The following is a 20,297-nucleotide window of genomic DNA, read 5'->3' as shown; positions in this document are numbered from 1 at the left end:
TTTTTGTAGGTGGGGATTGAAGCCTTGGAAGATGTTGTTGCAATATGTTAGGGGATTAACCACAGTGGAGCTACTGAATGATCAAAATAATGAAAGGGGTACCAATCAGGCAGGCTACTTTATCTTGGATGGTGTTGAATTCTTGATGTGCTTTTGGTGTAGCACACATCCAGGCAACTGGGAAGCGTTGCAATTGCCCTGTTGCCCCAGGAGACAGGACAAAGGCTTTGGGGTGTCAGGTGATGGCTAAGTAACTGCACAATAATCAGCCTCTGTTCTGATAGTCATCTGGTTTTCCAACCGAGCTTCCATCCTGCAGGATGTTAACTGTTAGGGGGTTTGCTGATTGTGGAATCACAGTGTGGCAAGATAAGATGGTTAGGTACTCTGACTGTTGGAGATAGTTCTTGGCTAGCACTAATGTGGCACAAATGTTACCTAGCAGAAAGAGATGACTACCCATTACTATTCATCAAATCTCAAATGTTATTTGTTAACAATAAACATCTTTTAAAATAAAATGCAGTAAAAAACCCCATTATCCAGCAATTAATCAAACAATCAGCAAAAAGATCTTGAGGAAATTAATAAATATATATTTTCAAAAATAATTAGGATTAAATAAAATTTTAAATAAAAGTTTAAAATCATAAAAGTAAATGTTCTCTGAATCAACACACAGCCCATTGAGAGCAAACATTCAGCCAGTGGAGTGCCCTGGTCATTCCCCACCCGTAGCAGCTGTTTGAATGAAATTTCAGTAAAGTTGTGCTTGAATAAAATGGCAGCGCTCAGGATGAAGAAACGGACGATGCTGCTCACCGCTAGAGTGACTCTCCCAAAGGGTCTCCCTATCTCTGCCTGATAAGAGTCTTTATCTTTATCTATATTAAGTATATTATCAAGGCTTTATCTGTATTCTTGGGGGAGGGGGTAATTATGACAGGGGGACGGTTAGCATAGCAGTTAGTCCAATGCTGTTACAGTGTCAGTGACTGGGTTTCAAATTTAAAGGAAGGTGAGCCGTGGGTCTGACCGAGACACTGGCATGGAGGCTTCGGGTTGAGCCGTGGGCCTGACCGGGACACTGGCGTGGATGCGTCGGGTTGAGCTGTGGGCCTGACTGGGTTACTGGTGTGGAGGTGAGTCGGGTTGTGCAGTGGTCCTGACCGGAACACTTACGAGGAGGTGAGTTAGGTTGCGTCAAGGGTCTGACTGGGACACTTGCATGGAGGTGAGTCAGGTCACGTCGAGGGTCTGACTGGGACATTTATGTGGAGCATCGAGGGTGTGACCAGAACCTGAGGATGAAGAGTCGGTCAATGCTGCTCCCCGCTGGAGCGACTCTCCCAAAGCATCTCCCTATCCCTGTCTATATATTTTTTTAGTATTAGGTACATTAGTAAGGCTTTATCTGTAAATTTGAGGGAGGGTGGGTTAATTATGATGGCGGCACAGTCGTGGAATGGTTAGCGCTCTGCAGCTGCAGCACCAGTGACTGGGATTCAAATTTAAATTTGTAAGTTTCAGGAATTACTTGATTAAAGTAACTACCTAATGAAAGACTATAATTCAGATTTTTTTTTCAAATTATTTCCTTTTGTCTTTTAAATGGTGTTTTGTTAATGGATGTGTATTAGTTAAGCGTTGTAAGAGTAGTCTCAGTCAACCGGATAATTCACACACATTTCTGGCATCCGGGATCCCCGTAGGTGTCAGATAATGGGGATTTTAGTGTAATATTTAAAATGAATGTGAATTAACTTTGTACATCACAAGATTTGTGCCATGAAGCAATATTAAAATTAATCCAATTGTTATAAACACAAAAGAGACCTTTATATTGGCAAGTATGGTGCCCTGGAAATTAATTTTTTTTAATCCAATTCTACGTTGTTGCTCATCTTTGAAAATTTAGTAGATCCACAAAAAATTGACTTTATTAGCACCATTTGTACCAACCTAAAAGTAGGTTCAGTTAAAGACAGCTGCTACCAGGTTGGCTTTTGGAAAATCTAAATTGTTTTAATTGCTTAGTTTCCAAATATTCAAAGCCTATTCTGACAAAGAAAACAAATATCTGAGGCAAAGGAATTTATTTTGGTAATTCATCAAATTCTTTGCTGATCTTATTTCTGTCCTTTGAAATAAAACAATATTAAATGCTAATTAATCAACAGACTAGGTAATGTTATATCAAGTGGTAGTTAAATCTTTTAAAGTATATTTGAACAGCTTTCAAAGCATACTGCAAATGAGTTGCAATAAAACAATTTGATGCATCATACATTTAAAAGAATGAAAAACATATGTTGCTGAGACCCTTTAAATTTTATGTATTATACCAATGTTACCGCCACCTGAAATACTACTTTAATTACTGAGAAACAGAATTCTTACCTTGTTCTTACATCCAATTTGCATCTGGTAATGATGCATGACAACTCGAACAGAATTGGAAACCATCCTCTTACCCAAACTCTATCCTCAGCAGCTACATTCATATCATCACTGGTGTATTCTTTGAAGGCCTAAAAATTAGATTCAATTTAAGAGTAATTTAAATGAGTTAAACATTAATTATGTACACGACTATCAAGTGGATTATGGAAACTGCATTTTTTCTCATCTTCATCGGTCCTCATATGGGATAATTAGTAAGAGAAGCCATAATCGTTCATTTGTGTTGCATGTTCACCCTGTTCAATGTCAAACATTTATACAAAACCCACACTTCCCATTTTATAGTCCTCAGATTATTTCAAAGACGTCATTAATATGCAGGTGTCCTCAACAGAGAAGTCCTACCGCGGACCTCCACCCCCTAAAATGACAAAATGGGAAGAAGACGAAATGAACTGACCCAGTGTGTAAAAGTAGATGACACAATTTTCTTGTTTATTTTCATTGTGTGATGACATTGTTTAATGTATTGTATATGTTGAACGTTTAGTGGGTGGGGAGGGGGGGGTGGGAAGGAGGGAGGGAAAAGGGAAGAAAATGACACTGTGTATATTCAAGAGGGAAATGCTTATGTGTATTTTGGTCAATATGGTTCATAGAGAGAAAAATTTTAAAAATTTTTGAAAATTTTTTAAAAATATGCAGGTGTCCTCAATTTGTGGTTACCAAAATCTCACCTGTGGTCTCTCCGACACATATTTTGCACAGTGACGAATGAGACGGATTGCTTCCATACTTGTATCAGGAAAAGCAGCATTGCAGGCAAATTCCGACAAACATTTCACTGCATCTTGAAAGGAATCTATTGTTGCTGGAAAATGCTTTGCAAATACATTCACTGTGAAAATAATTTCAAACTGATAAATTTCATTTCAATATTTAAAAACTAATTGCTGCTCGTTTCATTTTAATATTGGTCATTTTAATTCAAATGTTTAAATGTCAAACATATTAAATTTATAAAAACCATGTAGACCACATCTACCCTCATCAATTCCTTTTGTTACCTCCTTAAAAAAACTCAATTAGACTTGTAAGGCATGACCTTCCCTTCACCATTGTGAATGTTTTAAATAAATAAAATTAATTTATTTTCACTATGATGTGTGTTAAATGCTGTTTGAATAGGACAAATTTAAACCATTAGGATGCACTTTAAATCCAAGTTCACTCTAAATGACAATGTCCAAGGCAAAAACAATTTCCCACAGTTATTGGATCATTGGGTAGATAGAAATATAAAGCTTGAACAACTAATTCCCTGCCATTAATGGTCTGTTTGTAATGTGTAACTCAAAAATTAAAAAAAAAAACTCCACTACTTATCCATCTTAAATTTTAACTTTAAAGTAAGAGGACCAAAAAATGTTGTAAAATAAAATGTTATATTCATAATTTATATTTTACACATTTTCTAAGTTTTCAGGCTGGCATTAATCAGCATAATTATATTGAAAAGATACTCACTGACAATGTGTCCTGTTGTTTGGAATGCTAGCTCAACTATACTCTCATCTTGATCTGAGGCTGCTAAGTGAAACACGGAGAAAATGTTCTTCCATCCAGAACGAATATTACCAGCCTGAGAATTAACCATCTGCGCAATGCAACGAACCACCATGTCTCTGATTGTTGGAGACCTTCAAGGAAAATTACATACATCATAAAAATATAACTGAAAGCACGTAACAAAAATAACTGTAAAGTAGCTATAATTGTTAACATACAACCTTAAAAAAAAACAAGTTAAATATGATGGGAAAATTAAACAATTCAACCCTTCCAGCTAAATTAAACAATTTCAACCCTTCCAGCTAAATTATACAAGTTAGTTAGGCAAGCATCTTATCTGCCCAACATTTGATTTTCCAAAATATCATCTTAAATACCCCAATGGAAAACCACAAACACAACTTTGAAATAAAAATGTCAAAACAATTGCTGATGTTTTATAAAACTATACAGTAACTCCAAACATCTAATGCTTTGTGCAGATTATATCCAGTACATATATTTACATCTTTTTTATGTGATAAAAATAATTACAATTGTTTAAAAATAACTCTGAACTTTGACTTCAGAAACAATGAGATTTTAATATGATATGAACTTACCTGTTCTTTTTCATTATGTGCTCAAAAGGTCTTAAGAAATCCTTCTGAAATCTGAAATTAGCAAGTTCTCCTTTCTCCAAGAATTTCATTGATAACTGCCTCAGAGAGTCTACAGCAAAAATGGCAACGTCTTCATTGGGATTGCAGCCAACCTGGTATTCAAAGGGAATAGTTCATGAAATCAGTTTCATATAATCTTTTATAACTTGAATTTATTAATATTTCAGTGAACTTTATAATTCAAAATATGCACAATAACTAATACAGTTTAAATTTCTGGTGAACTCTAACACAGATATCAAAGTTAACTGAACAAATTAGATGAAAAGAATTAAGTGGATGTGCTGAGGCAGAACCACTTTGTTACGACATAGACCAGCAGCAATTCACCAAGACAATGGTATTTTTTAAAATAATTTTTATTATTAACTATTAATAAATAACACTTCTATTTAACTCTAACAACTTCACTATGAGTGTGTGTTTGAGGTGGGGGTAGGGGTGCGCGCGCGCGCGTGTGCGGGGATGGGGGAGGTCCCAAACCATTACAGTTAAGGTACAATTTTTAAAGTTCAGTCTCGTAAATCATTTGTGTTGAAACTCAGAATTTTTACCATTGTTCTCAAAACTCACGACTTCTTGTACAGTTGTTTTCAGAGAATAGTTTCTTCATTCTCTTGCATAGAAGTTATGGAACTTGTTTTACACATTGATTTCACACCCATGAAGTGACCGTTTAAAAATGGATATGATAGAACTGTCCTCTTTTGGCAAAAAGACAGTGAAGTAGCTCTTTCTCTTCGAAACCTCTGATTCTGTGTACCTCCCATGACAAGAATACAATAGTACCTCTCTCACTGAAGGCTACTGCATTTCTGACTTCATTTGATGGCTGGTGCAATATTAAAGATGCCTTCTTAGAGGTGTAATCACATGACATCACTTCTGGTTCTGGTTGAAGTTCCATCTCTTGAAAAAGTATGAGTTGATGGTTCCAATTTGTCTGCTCAGGTCACAAGCAAATGGCTTTGTGTGTACACAGATCATTGAAGCAAAAGTCAGCTTGTTTGAACAGATGACATCTCTCAGCAAACATCATTGTCTTTAGTTTCAATGAAGAATCATTTCTGACTTTTATGGTTCAACTGAACAATGAATTAAGAGACCTTTTGTTTCTCAAAATGGTTCATTTATTTTTATTTTCTTTTTAATTTTCAAAGACTCATACAAATTCAAACAACCCAATCTCTTTCAACAATAGTATATAACATACAGAGTCTATTTTTCCTTACCCCTCTCCCCTCCCTCCCATACCCAAATAGAACAATGAAAATATATAAATTAAACAAATACAAAGAACCAAATTTCAGCAAAGTCACAAACCCTTAAAAGAATTTAAGAAAAACCCAAAGAAACCTAAAATAAAAAAGATAAACATGGCCTGTTTCCACTCCGTAAATGGTTATGGTTATAAGGAACAAATACAAGAGCAGGTCATCTGCGCCAAGACCTATTTCATTGATCTCAATCATTTCACTACTGGCACAGATTGTTCCATTTCCTTTATTCAGAAGAGGTACAATTATATCTGCGTACCAATGTGTTGCAGATAGGGTTGCCGTACCCTAACGAATGTGTCATATTTCCTCCTTAAATTCTACACAATTTTCTCCAGGGTAATTCAACTCTGTATTTCCGTATTTCATCGTGTAATATTTAGTTGGGATTCAGACTTCCACGTGACCGCTATACACTTCCTGGCTACCGACAAGGCGCACTTCACAAACTAAATTTGGTATCTGGACAGCTGAAAGCTCACGTCCATAATGTTTCCCAGAGGTACTGTTCTAGATCCTATGGAAAATCCACTTTTGTAATTTGTTTTCCCAGCAAGTCCCCCAAGTCCTCCCAGAAGGATCTCATCTTTGTACACAGCCAGGTTGAATGGATAAAGGTTCCAATCTCACACCACACCTAAAGCACATCCAAAATTTCTGATTTCGATTTATGTAATTTTTGTGGAGTGAGGTATAGTTGATGCAGAAAATTGTGTTTCACCAATCTATACCTAGGGTTAATAGTTGCTGTCATGATGTCCAGACACGAGACTGACCAGCACCACTCGTGGATTGTTGTGCCTTGTGTAAGCCTGGCTTCAGGCCCTCACTTTGAAATAGGAGATACATAACAGAGATTAACTTATGCGTATTCCCCTTTTGAATTAGAATCTCCATGTCACTACACACAGACAGGGCCATAGACGGTCCCAGATTATCCCTTAAAAAAGATCATAGTTGAAGACAGCAGAAGAAAATTTTATTAGACAAATCATATTTATTCCTTAAAATGACATAAGCTTCCCTTACTCATAACAATCCTCGATACACCTGATCCCCTTCCGACACCAGGTGTTAAAATTGTTTCTTAACATACCCTCTGCTCTTTACAAGATTTCAAAAATGTCCTCTGTCTTTCCCTGTGTCCAGCCCACAAAGTCCCTTTACTAAAAAATATATAATTTTATAACTAAAGATTAATAATAGCACAATTCCATCACATCTGGAACGTACAAATGGATATGGGACATATACATATCTTAGTGGCAAGTGAACAAAAAGGCAGAATGGAGGCTGTTATAAGAGAGAGATGAATGGTAAAGTACAGTCACAAATAAGAAGAAATCAGAAGATAATCATGAGGAATGGAAATAAGCTGGGAGGAAAGGTTTGAAAAGGCAAAAATTATGTATTAAAGCAAATCAGGAAGAGGACACCAGATGGCCAGAGCTTACCAGGTTGAAGCAGGCAAAGAAACAGCCCAAAGAATTAGACACATAATTAAGTGGACAGGTTTGAATTAGGGAATGGTGTGGTATAAATTTCATGTACATCATTGAAGTTCAAGCAACACAAAATGGAAAGCATTGGCAGGATCAAAATAGCAGTTGTTGGCTTGAGTGATCCAGGTGTAGATTTGAAGGCATTTCAGACACATTGGCTGGTGTTCTTAGTTGCAATCATTCTTCTAAATGAATGAAGCAGATTTCATTTGAATGTAATGAAATAACATGAAAACAATCAATTATTTGAAAGTTGTAACCACTGATAACAGGAGGTGTTAAGGCAATGAACTTCAAAGTACTCTGAAATATTTGAAATTAATTGGGGAAAAGGAATAGAGCAGCTGAAAAAAAGGATAGTATTTAAAATAAATGCAAATTTTGAGTGACCAGAAACAGTATGATGTGATTAGAATACAATAGAAAAGCCAAGGAAGCCCAGATGGAAAGCAAACATTAAAAATAGATGTTGAGTATATTTTACTATAGGATTAATTTAAGACAGGCCAGGTGCAACATTTCTAAAAGAACCTGACACAAATACAACAGACACATAACCAATCTATTTTGAAACAGTTTCTAACTGAACATGTATAATATAAACTGGCATAATAGCAATGTGTTCAAGTTGTCAATGCTATCAAATTATTAAACCATAAAAGTTAATTCCATTCACACAATAATAAGTGTACTTAAAATGTATTCTAAATTTGTTTCAGAAAATTACCTTATTGAAATGGTCTCCTATGACCTCCCATATTCTGGACCACTGCAGCCTGATTCGACCCATGTTGTAATATGATATTTCAACTATCTTCTGAAGGCTGAACATTCGTGGATGTGTTGGTGAGGCTAATTCATCCATGGACACAGCACAAAGCCAGCGCACAAAATCAACTGAAAATATTAAACAAATAAAAATATTTTAACATGACAGTAAAATGAACTAACACATTGATAAGGGAAATACTAAATTAAGACCTACCAATAGCATTTCCATCCAGCCTTGTTGATCCTGTAAAGATCCTGTAATGCAAAAGAGGCCAGATTTTCCATTCTGAAGAATGTACAGCAAGACAAATAACCTTTTCAAAACAACATTGTTATCGTATACTCGGAAAGAGAGCATGAACATATTTGTAGGCAAATAGCTGAAAGATTCAAGAACTTTATGATAGTGATATAAAATACTTCATTCATCCATTATGTTCTAGGAATCATGTTATAATCAGGGGAAAGAAGTAATACATCATGCAAAGAGAATTACATAAAAAAAACTTCCTTGACTGGTGGGGTTGCAATTCATCCTGAGCCACACACTAATTGCATAATATTGTCCTCTGTACTTGGCTTCTGAAATATTGTTCAATTGAACAGGAGTAGAACATGCATAAACTAAAATATAAATCATTTACCTCCAAAGTTTTTGTTTGATGCATGGAACAGATAATAAATTTCCTCCATACATTTTTTTCTTAACCCAACAAAAAATAAAAACAAGTGAAACACAAAAGTTTGCAGAAGCAGTGACTGAAGTAAAAACAATGCTGGAGAAACTCAGCAGGTCAAAAGATAAAAATACATAACCAAAGTTTTGGGCTTGAACCCTCCATCAGGTATAGGCAAATCTGTGGGCATGTGAAAAAATTCCAACTTGCCTGTGGGGCTGTGTAAAAAAAAAATTTCCAAGATCCCACCACCAGAAACATCTATCTCTCTCCTCCTTCCATAGGGACCATCCCCTCATCTCCTCATTCCTTCCCACTATTTGCCCCCTTAGCACCTTTCCCTGTGACTGCATCCACACCTCCTCCTTCACCACCATTCATGGCCCCAAACAGTCCATCCAAGTGAAGCAACACTTCACTTGTGAATATGCTGGAGTCATCTACATCGAAGGGACGAGATGCAGACTGGGAGATTGCTTCGCTAAGCACCTTCACTCTGTCTGCATCAATGAAAAAGATCTCCCAGTGGCCAACCATTTCAATTCTGCAATCCACTCCTGCACAGACATGTCTATCCATGACCTCACGCACTGCAAAACCAGGGCAACACAAATATTCTGTATGGGCACTCTGCACCAAGAATGTATTAATATCAACTTCAATTTCTGCTAAACCACTCCTCATTCTCCCTCTCTTCTCTATCCATTTTTCTCCTTTCCTTTCCATTCAGAGAGCTATCACCCCTCCCTTTTTTCTCTTGTGCCCTCCTTCCTTTATCCACCTATAACCTCTTACCTGTGGGCCTGAGCTCCTCCTCCAGCCCAAAACAGAAACGAACAATACTGTTTTGTTCATTACTTCTTAGAACACGTAGAACATATCTCAATGGCAAGAACAGTGCTCAGAGAATAATTAGGCTCAGAAGACTTATAAAAAGGAACAAAGCAAAATCAAATATGAAAATACTCAATTGGAGTACTGATAATTGTATTATTTAAAGATAATCATACTTCCATGAAGTGCATTGAGAAATTTTACAGTTCAAAAGGTGTACATAAATACAATTTGCTGCTTTTGCTTGCCAAATGAACATTTAAGTTTGGTAAAATTATGTAATTATCAAATGTTAAGTTGCAAAATTTCATGAGACATGGGATTCATAGAAACTTGGCTATGTGGATTACAAATTGGCTTGCCTACACAAGACAGAGGATGGTTGTAAAAGGAACGTATTCTGACTAGAGGTTGGCGACTACAAATGTTCTGCAGGGATCTGCTCTAAGACCCTTCTCTTTATGATTTTTATAAATGATGGTTGAAGAAGTGGAGGAGTGAGTCAGTAAGTTTGCAGATGACACAACGGTTTAAGGTGCTGTTGATAGTGTAGAAGGTTGTCAAAGATTACAATAGGAAATAAACACAGAATTCAGGTTTGGCGGAGAAGTGGCAGATGGGGTTCAGTCTGGAAAAGTGTGAAGTGATGCACTTTTAAAGAGAGAAGCTGATGGCAGAGTTCATGGTTAATGGCAGGATTCTTAGCAGTGTGGCAGATTCTTGGAGTCCAAGTTCATAGGTTCATCAAGATTGCTGTACAAATTGATAGGATGATTAAGAAGGCATATGGTGTGCTGCCTTCATTGGTTGGGGGATTGAGTTCAAGACTTGTGGAGGTAATGTTGCAGCTCTGGTTTAGACCACACTTAAGGGCATTGTTTTCAGTTCGGGTCACTTTATAATACAAAGGATGTGGAAACTTTAGAAAGGTGCAGAGGTGATTTACCTGGATTCTGAAGGGATTGGAAACATGTCTCGTCAGCAAAGGTTGAGCGAACTTGGACATTTCTCTTTGGAGCGAGAGAGGATGAAAGGCGACTTTAGAGGTATATGAGATTATGAGAGGCATAGATAGGGCGGACAATCGACATTTTTTTCCCCAGGGTGGCCATGGCCAATACCATTGGACATCTGTTAAAAGTGAATGGTGAAAGGTTTAATGGAGATGTCAGAGGTAGATTTTTTTTAAAAAATATAGCAGAGTGTGGCAGGTTCCTGGAATGTATTACTGGGAGTGTTGATGGATGTTGGTACCAATAGAGGTATTTAAAAGGTATTTGAATGTAAGGAAAATGGAGGTTTGTGAAGGAGGGAAAGGTTAGTTCAATGTGGAGCAGGTTTATATTGGTCGGGACAACATCATGGCCAGAGGTCACTGCTGTAATGTACTGTTGTGTGTTTCAGATAAAACAATTGAAGATGGGAGTGCAGAATGAACTTCACGAATTGCAGGACATGTTGTCAAATCAAGTTCAATTTTACCTGTCAACTGCTACAACAACACTCTGAGAGCTTGTCTCACCAATGGACTCCTGGATGCTGGCTATTTGCTTTCGGTCCACAGTCCCACCAACCAATGTGCCTGAGTAGCAAAGAAAGAAAGAAACAGCGATATGTTAATTTTCAAGGTTACCTTTGCAAAATAAACTTCATTTATTGAAAATGATCAAATTGGAGAAAGTCATCAACATATAATAAACATCATGAATAATAATAAAGAAAATATAATTTGGGGCCTTCAGCCACTCTGAATAAAACTGCAAAGAATGAAACTTGTCTTTGCTGGATGTAAAATTGCTAAATCTTCAAAAAACAATGTTCTTTGCTGTAACTACAGAATTATGGAAACAAGATCACCCGGTTGGCATGATTCCTCACACAAGTTAAGATGAATCATTACATAACGTGATTGTCTTGTACGCTTCAACTTAAACACACTTCTAGTCCTTATAAATTCCTGTGTGGGGAAAACAAATAAACTTACCCAATCCAAGACCCAAAAATTCATCAGCGGCTTGATCTCTCGATCCAGAAAATGATCCTTCTCTACCTCGAACTGTTCCAGAAATGTAACGTGCTTTTACTCCTGTGCCTATTAACTGAGCCAGTTCTAATTGACTGATGCATTTTAAGATCTACAAATATGCACAGATAAAAGACAATAAAAATAACAATGAAATAATTTAAAATTATTGAAAACAGTTTGGCCAAGGCATTATCCAGTACCTAAAAGTTAAAGTGTAGCCAGGCAAAGATGAGATCTATTTATTAAAACAAATTACTCAAAATTATTTAAAGAACTGTACACTACAGTTATGTAATGAGCACTGCTCAGGTGAAGAGCACAAATGAAGCCAATAAAATTAAAATATGCATCCTTGAACAATTAAAAGGCCAGGCTAGACATCAGGTCCACATTTATGCACTGAAATCATCTTCTGGAAGTCTGGAATTCAAAGAGCAGCAAACACTCCCAGTGGCCTTATAGAAACCTCCACTCAGAGATTTAACAATTTCTGAGGCCATAATTTTGTCTTTTATGACAAATGCTGTGATCATGTTTCTGTTCAACAGAATCCCCATACATCATCAAGTGGTTACAAGGACAAATGAAGAAAGGACATTTAACACAACTATTAAATATATTTTTACGATAATTAGAATATGCGCCCACAATTCACAGAGAAACTGAAAAATCAAACTAGAAAATTCTTAAGGTTCATTGTAGTTTCAAATATTTAAGCAAATGGATTACACTGGACACAAAATTCATTTCTTCTGGTCCAGAAAATTGCCATCCACCTTATCAATAAAAAAAAATAAGAAACCACATAAAAAAAGTGTAAAATTTAAGAACATTTAATGACTTTACACCCACCCAAAGTAGAGATCAAACTAAGTTTCTCTGATTCCATTGAAAGAGACTGTCAATGGTGTAGCCTGTTAGAAATGAACTACAAGTATGTGGAAATTCCCAATTACTGTCTTATTATATGACCAACAGCCAGTGGGACTAAAGCAAGGGGGCATGTTGTTCATTAACAAGCTGGGCCTGTTTCCATGCTGTGACACTATGATTCTATGAGGATAATTCAATATTAAAATGATAAAAAATGAAAATTTTATTTCAAAAGGACAGAATCTTAATAAAACTAGATATAGCTCATTAGTTCTCGGAGGTGGGACGAGTGATAATGACCATAATGGCAAATGAAAAGATTTCCTACCTCATGCCACGAAGTTCCAAGATAGTTCCCATCTGTGTGAGCCACTGTGATGAGGGTTTTGATTGTATCAATGTTTTTTTGCTTCATCTCAGTGATTCCAGAACTTGCTGTCAATAAAGTAAATCGTGCAAGGGCCTGCACATAGGCATCTCTTTCAAGCTGTTAATAAAATCAATGTACTCAAAATATTAATTTCAATCCAAAATATAATGCAAAAAAAAAATACTGTAATATCATTGCTTATTTTAAGATTGGAATGTAAGAAAATAAGAAACACAAATCAGTCAGTTTTCCACTCAAGCTTACTCTGTCATTCAGGAAGATTGAAGCTCATATTTTATGTCAGTGTTACTTTCCTGCACTAACCCTGAGTTTTAATGTTAATTTTCCCTTGAAAAGACATTTTCTTTATCCTGCCATACTGATAGAGGCCTGTTTATAAAGGCCTTGATAAAACAGTACCAGGACTGTTATGAACAGTTTCGGCCCAATTAACTCAAATGGGGTATACTTATCAGAAAGGGAGTACAAGAAGATTCACTGAAGATTGGTCGTGTTTTTGCCTAGGGAAGAAATTGAATCAACTGCGACTGTCTTTTCTAGAGTTCAGAAAAATAGACAGAGATCTCTGAAATTTACAAAATTATGACAGGGCATGGAGGGCAATTTGCAGGGAGGTTACTTCTCCTGGCTGGGGTGTCTCGAAGCAGGAGTTAGTCTCAAAATTTTAGGGGGGCTATTTAGCACTGCAATGAGGGGTAATTTATGCAGATGATTGTGAAATTTTCAGAATTCTCCACTACTGAGAGCCCAGGACAATCAATCATTGTTTTAATTCAAAAGGAAGATAAACAACTTTCTGGATATGAAGGGGATCAAGGGACATAAGACTACATTGAGGTGCAGTATATCATCACTTTTCACCCTGGAGGAATAGAAGAACACCCTACTCTTGGAATGGAAGAACACCCTACTCTTCTTTCTGTGTTCATAAATGATGACTCACCAAATTAATAAAGTGTAAATTGTGGCCAGGTCCATGAAGATTGAAAGTGTTAAAAATTGAATTAAATTAATTACCAAACCTGCATTAAAATATCTAGACCAGAACACACATGAAATGCCCACAAGGTATACAAATATTTATACTTTACAATTATTGGACCCATGTAACAATGTTTTTAAAATTATTTGCATTTTAAAAAATTAAAGGCATGTTATTAAACAAAACAGTTCAAATTAAATTTCAAATTTTATATAACCATCAGTGAAAGAGGTGATATATGCTTAAAAAGATTGATGTCAAATATGGTTCAAGAGCAACAACATGATCTACATATGCTTTTGAGTCCAATTCAAATCTATTTCTGGTGATTTAAAACTTAAAACAAACTTATTCTAAAGTTACATGCATTACTGGCAAGGTCTGTTTTATTTGCCCATCACCAACTTACTTTGAGAGCAGTGGAAAATTGTGTGTGGAGGAGGCTTGGCCTCCCTGCCTATTGCTGGTGGTCACGTGGCCTCCCCGCTTGAAACTCATTCAGAAGTCACATCACCTTTCAGTACGTTGCGAACTTTTTGTTCCACTCAAAATTACAAAGTTATAGACAAAGCTATGAATTGCAGGTGGAGTTTCAGTTAAGATTGGGCTCAAGCCACCGGTCATTGGGTGGTTCAAATCACTTAGTGTTCTTATTGGCTAGAGCCCTTTATTTAGCACCAGCTCTCTCTGCCTTGTGGTGATAGTCACGGTCATCGCTACTGTAGACATGCTTGGTAGGGCTGCAGGTAAGGCACACACTGCACTGAAGCTGAGCCATGGTATTACTTTTACTTAAATTGCTATAGATCAATATTGGCAGTAGAACCCCCGCTCTCAACAGATCAGGGGTCCGAGAGCATATGTATACTCCCTGTGGGTACAGTGGAACCAGAGCCACCTCCTCTTATTCAGGGGTCTGGGAGGGTGTGGATAACCCCTGTTTATAGTATGTGATGTCTGCATCACCTGTGTGAATTAATAATTGTGTACTGTTTAACATTCTCCCCTGTTTATTTCCCATTATGGTTTTTCCTATGCTCCCTTATATATTGTGTGTATGTTCCCATGCTCCCTTATAAATGGACTCTCTTATTAATTGTTGTGTTAATAAAGTTACATTTGATTGCAAACCTTTGTGTTCAGACTAATTTCTCTTTGAAGCCACCGAACCTGACACTTCCTCAACAAAACCACAATATTATAATTCTGTGAGCTTCGCAAACAGATTTGGAGGACAGGTTTCTCTTCTTCAATATTTGTGTATCAGCAGAGTTTTCACAAGAATCCAGGGGTTTCAGGATCATTTTAATTGATGGTTTCATATTGATGTTTAATTTTAGTTCTCAAAATATCATGGTGGGATTAGACTTTGACTGTGGATTTTTCTGTCCAATAACATAAAGGATAACTCTACCAAATATTCTTGAAAATATAGTGAAAGAATAAAGTCTGTAGATGCTGTGATTGCAGTTAATACAGAAAAGAGATGGAGAAACTCAACAGGTCCCACAGCGTCTATAGTAAGAAAAGGTATATAACCAACCTTTCAACAAGGTCTGACTAAAGAGGTCCGGTGCCAAAAAAGCAGGGTACAGGGAAACTGGCAAGAGACTAGAGGTGGACATGGATGGTAGGGCAAAAGAGAAAAGCTAAGAATTAATCATAGGAGAGGGGTGAATGCAAAACTGGAGGAAAGAATATAGGATACGGAAAAGGGAGAAAAGGGACCTAACAGAAATGGAGGTTAATGTTAATGCCATCTGAATGGAGGGGATCCAATGCACAGATGGAATAGGAGGTGTTGTTCCTCCAACTTGGGTATCATTTTGGCATAGGAATGGGGTAGGGAATTGAATTGGGTTGCCACTTGGAGATCCTACTATTGCAGCTGACAGAGTGAAGGTGCTTAACAAAGTGATCTCCCAGTCTGTGTCTAGTCTCTCCAATGTAAAGGAAGACACAGTGGGAACACCGGATGCAGTAGATGACCCTTGCAGATTCAGAAGTGAAACGCTGCTTCACTTGACAGGAATATGGGGCCTTGAATGATCGTGAGCAAGAAGGTGTGGTCATAAGTGTAGCCTTTCCTGTTTCAGGGTCAGTACTCAAGGGGCAATTGGTGGGAAGAGAGGAATGGACAAGGGTGTGGTCTCTGTGGAAGGTGGAGAGGGAAAATACACCTCGTTCATACAAAAAAGGTTCCTTTACCTGAATATTGAAGATACAAGCTGTCCGGATGGCACAGCGTATGCCCTCCAGGCAAAGAAAGGCAACTTCTGTATCATCACAGTCTTGTAAACCCACACTGAAAGCTGCTAAAAATGGTGTCCAAGCCAGCTATGAAACAAAAAAATCCTTTCAAAAACTTCAACAAAAAAGAGCCAGCATTTGCTAACTTGCAAGAATATATAATTTACAGCACTAAGCTATTAAGACATCAAAGTATTAATTGCACAGTATTGTTAAAATCAATATTTTGCTAAATAATAGGAATGAAATGAAATAGTTGGAGTCACTAAGTCAAATAGCAATTATGAAATAAATCAACATTTCAAATTGCTATGAGCCCAGAGGACTCCAAGAACCAGCAGCAATAGAATTTCACCAAGACAATGTTTTTAATTTTCTTTATGCATAATAATAAGTTCAATATTTAACTTATTACTATTAACTTAATCCTCTTCTATTTCTAAGTGCACGTGTATGTAATGTGTATACGAGTTCAGAAAAGTTCTTTGATTCACAGTCCAATCAAACTTCTCATTCCTCCAAGTTCACTGGTTATCAGGCAATTTTCCAAACTGTGCACAGAATTTAACATTTATGATCTTCACCAGGCTCTGGTGCTTTAAGTTAAATTGTTACCACTCAGGAAGGTCTTTGTTGGTTTCAGAGAAATATTCGTTGTTTGTTGGACACACACAAACTGATCTCCTTCAATCAGCCACTTTGGTGGTCTTGCTGAAGAAACTTTTCCCCTCGTGGGTTTTTCCAAAAGATAACCTCTTCTTCCAGGTTACCACGAAGAGTCCTTCTTTTTCCCCTATTTCAGGAGAAACACAATAACCAGCCAAAGTCTCTGTAATTGACTACAGAGATTTATAATAGGCTGAACTCGGAACTCAAAACTCGTCTTGAAATGGGGTCTTGCAGAAGGTCTGCAAACTTGCAATCTTCAACACCAATTGATTCAGTAAACTCACTGTCTCTCTCTCTCCCCAAAGAATGGCATGTTTTTTTTCTCTCTGTTTGCAAAGCCACATGACCCCTCTTAGAACAGCAGACTTCAAGCAGAAATTTGGATCACTGGCACCAGTTTAGCAATAAAAGATCAAACAGTTTCTGAGCCAAGACATCTGTTCAAACATGCTGTTCCTTTAAAGACAATAGTCCATTTCAATTCTACAACATCAGTCCAATTAACACCTACTTGTGAAATCTGCACAGGCACTCCTCATGGTTTCAGTAAAGTCAATGGCAGTCATGGAGTCTGCATTTTGACATAGCTCTTGTATTTTAAATGAGATATCTTTTGTGAAATGTTAATATCACTTGTGGAAATATAAACTAATACCTAAACCCCCCACAATCTAACCTTAAATATGACATAATTGTATTAACATTCCATAACAAAATGGATTACATAAGAGCTGGAAAAAGGAGAAATTTTACAGTTTATATACTTGTAAACTCTACTTCATTCTCCAAATTATTTCAATTGTTGATTGTTTTAGTTTCAATTTCATAATTCAGCATTCACTGCATTTTGCTTTCTAAAATATAAAGAAGTAAATTTAAATAAATCTGGGAGTAATAAATGCAACAAGAGCCCATAAAAAGGATTAAAAAACAAAAGTAGACATACTTCAACATAGATGGGGGTGCTTGGGTTCATTGATAAATATAGCGGAAAAACATCAAATCATGACCTAATTTTAGATGAGGTTTAGGTTCTGCTGTCCAAAGGGGAACATCCAGAACAAAAGCACAGCCAAATTATGACCATAGGCTACATCTTCAAGTCAGCTAAATGTCTCCTCTTGCTCATTGGTTTGGAGCTCAGTGGGGGCAGTTCTAAAGTGAACTGAGTGAGGTTAAAAGACAGATTTCAATGTTGATTGGAATAGAATGGCTCTGAAATGCAGTTAATGTTCTTTGGCTTGGCTTCGCGGATGAAGATTTATGGAGGGGGTTAATGAATCATAGTTGAAACTTACATTTTGATATTCTGAGGATTTAAATTTCTTCTGGAGGGTGGAATTAAAGGGCAACATCCTTTTTCCACAGATAACAAAGATTGAAATAGTATCATAATAGAGCATGAGAGAAATGTCCTTCAAGGACCAAATGAAGTAAATGTACTCAATTGGAGTAAAACACGAGAGTCTGCAGAAACCGTGATCAAAATAAAAACACAATACTGGAGAAACTCAGTTGGTGAAACAGTGTACTTTATATAGAAAAGACAGATACGTAACCCTCACTTCAGGCTTGTGCCCTTCAAGGCAATTTATACCTTGCTGAAGGGCTTAAGACCAAAACGTTGGTTATGTATGTTTATCTTTTCTATATAAAGTACACTATTTAACCTGTTGGGTGTGTTTTTACTAACTGTACAATATTCTTGGAAATTATATTTGAAAATGATTGTGAATAATATTTCAAAACCATGCAATTCATCACAGAATAAATTAAACTGTCTCAATTTACAATTAAAAAATTTTTTTCAAATAACAAATTTACTGACAATTTAGTTTGTACTCATCATTGACAAGGAAACAAGTGGTTAAATCCTCAATGTTATTTCAATTTTAGTATTTTCCATCACTTCTCTCAATGCGTTTTCAGTTTAACAGTATACAAATCTGAAAAACTAAAACAAACTGAAGAAGTGAGAAGTATGAAATAAAATCAGAAAATGCTGGAATACCTCGGACAATTGGCTATGGAGGTTATGGGACTGCAGGAGATGGTGGGATCAGAGGAGGTGGTGAGATTCATGGGCACTTGAATTCTCCGAGGGACTGTGGACTAGTGGCGTTTCTTTGTGTGCCATTACAGACCAAAGGAAGATTTTTCCACATCACAAAATATATTTGTCAGAAAGTGATGACTTACTTTAAACATTGGCCTAACATGATCCAAATGTGTAGCACTAGTAAAAGGTGCCTGTACATGGCTAACAGCTTCCATGAGGGCTTTAGCAGTTTTAGCCATTTGTTCCATCTCCAGGTTATACAAAAGTCTTCGCTGCTTTTCACTGGCTACATCTGCAAACGTTGAAAGCAAACATTAAAGAAACAAGCCCACAACTAGGATCTTCGCAAAATTGCTGATTTTTCTATTGGATTTATTCTTTGAATAATGCTATTAAAAATGAAAACAAAGCCTTTAACTCTAATTTCAATCAAAAATACAAATCTGAAGCCATTTGCAATTGGATGGTGAACCTTGAAAGCAACTGAATCTTATTGGTCATTAGTGTTAAGCTGTCTGCATCCTTTAAAGTAGAATACTTGCTTCATCTGTCTGTAAATTGTGCACAACATTCAACTACCTGGGAATTATTTCAAATCCACCTTGCAATTTCATACACCAAATGTAGGAAAGTTACTCGTTTAACTGTTGAAAATGCTCAATAGGTGAAGCAGCATTAAATTAAGGACATTTCATCACAACATTAACTTCCTCTTTCTCCTAAGACAATTAATATCTGAGAAAAAATTGAAAACAACATTACGATGATGCAAAATATTCTTGAAGTAACAATGCTTGTGAAGAAACCAATTGCATATACATTTTTGGATGTACCAAGTACATTGCACAGCATATACATTCAATAAAAGATCATCTCAAAGAATGTAACCACACTCCCTTGGCATTTATTGACATTACCTACAAATCTCTTCCTTTTAATATGATGGGTGTCTCTACAAAACAAATACTCAATTGCGTCCAAAGGTTATTTTTCATACAAAATACAACTTTGAAAAAAATACAATCAGATTGGGTCATCCAGGTTGCTTAAAGTCATGAACCACAAAAATTGAGGCTAAAGGAGGTTCTTTGATTATTTTTCCCATCTCTGTTTTTAATGAATGTAGTACAGATTATCCAACAGGTGGAACAGGAAGCTGGTCAGGACAAAAGACTTTCCATATGATTGCAACCTGAAGGGTCATCTGACCACCCAGTCAGGAAGCAGGTCGAAAGTCATTTCAATGTCAGACTCACCCATAGGTAAAGACACCTTCCAATTGGTCCTGCTCCTTACGTAGGCCGGTTGCAGGATTAAAAACCCAGTTCATGAGCTTGCAAACTCGCTTT

The 20,297-nt window shown here is 36.7% G+C and overlaps 1 protein-coding gene across 2 annotated transcripts in view; it reads right to left on the bottom strand.

Annotated features, from left to right (window-relative positions):
- The window catches only part of arfgef1 (ADP-ribosylation factor guanine nucleotide-exchange factor 1 (brefeldin A-inhibited)), a 178,134-nt gene that overhangs the window by 24,201 nt on the left and 133,636 nt on the right, over positions 1-20,297 (bottom strand). For both annotated transcript variants that reach the window (XM_069921321.1, XM_069921322.1), the window contains 11 exons: positions 19,089-19,240; positions 16,179-16,307; positions 12,926-13,084; positions 11,683-11,833; positions 11,181-11,280; positions 8,402-8,442; positions 8,144-8,313; positions 4,578-4,729; positions 3,931-4,103; positions 3,141-3,301; positions 2,401-2,531 (listed from right to left, as the gene is read on the bottom strand). In XM_069921321.1, the coding sequence (XP_069777422.1) occupies positions 2,401-2,531; positions 3,141-3,301; positions 3,931-4,103; positions 4,578-4,729; positions 8,144-8,313; positions 8,402-8,442; positions 11,181-11,280; positions 11,683-11,833; positions 12,926-13,084; positions 16,179-16,307; positions 19,089-19,240 (1,519 nt within the window). The remainder of the gene's footprint in view (positions 1-2,400; positions 2,532-3,140; positions 3,302-3,930; positions 4,104-4,577; positions 4,730-8,143; positions 8,314-8,401; positions 8,443-11,180; positions 11,281-11,682; positions 11,834-12,925; positions 13,085-16,178; positions 16,308-19,088; positions 19,241-20,297) is intronic.

Source organism: Narcine bancroftii, chromosome 2 (assembly GCF_036971445.1).
Source record: "Narcine bancroftii isolate sNarBan1 chromosome 2, sNarBan1.hap1, whole genome shotgun sequence".
NCBI lineage: Eukaryota > Metazoa > Chordata > Chondrichthyes > Torpediniformes > Narcinidae > Narcine > Narcine bancroftii.
Note: the sequence above shows the minus strand (reverse complement) of the source record. Positions and strands in the feature narration are given on the sequence as shown.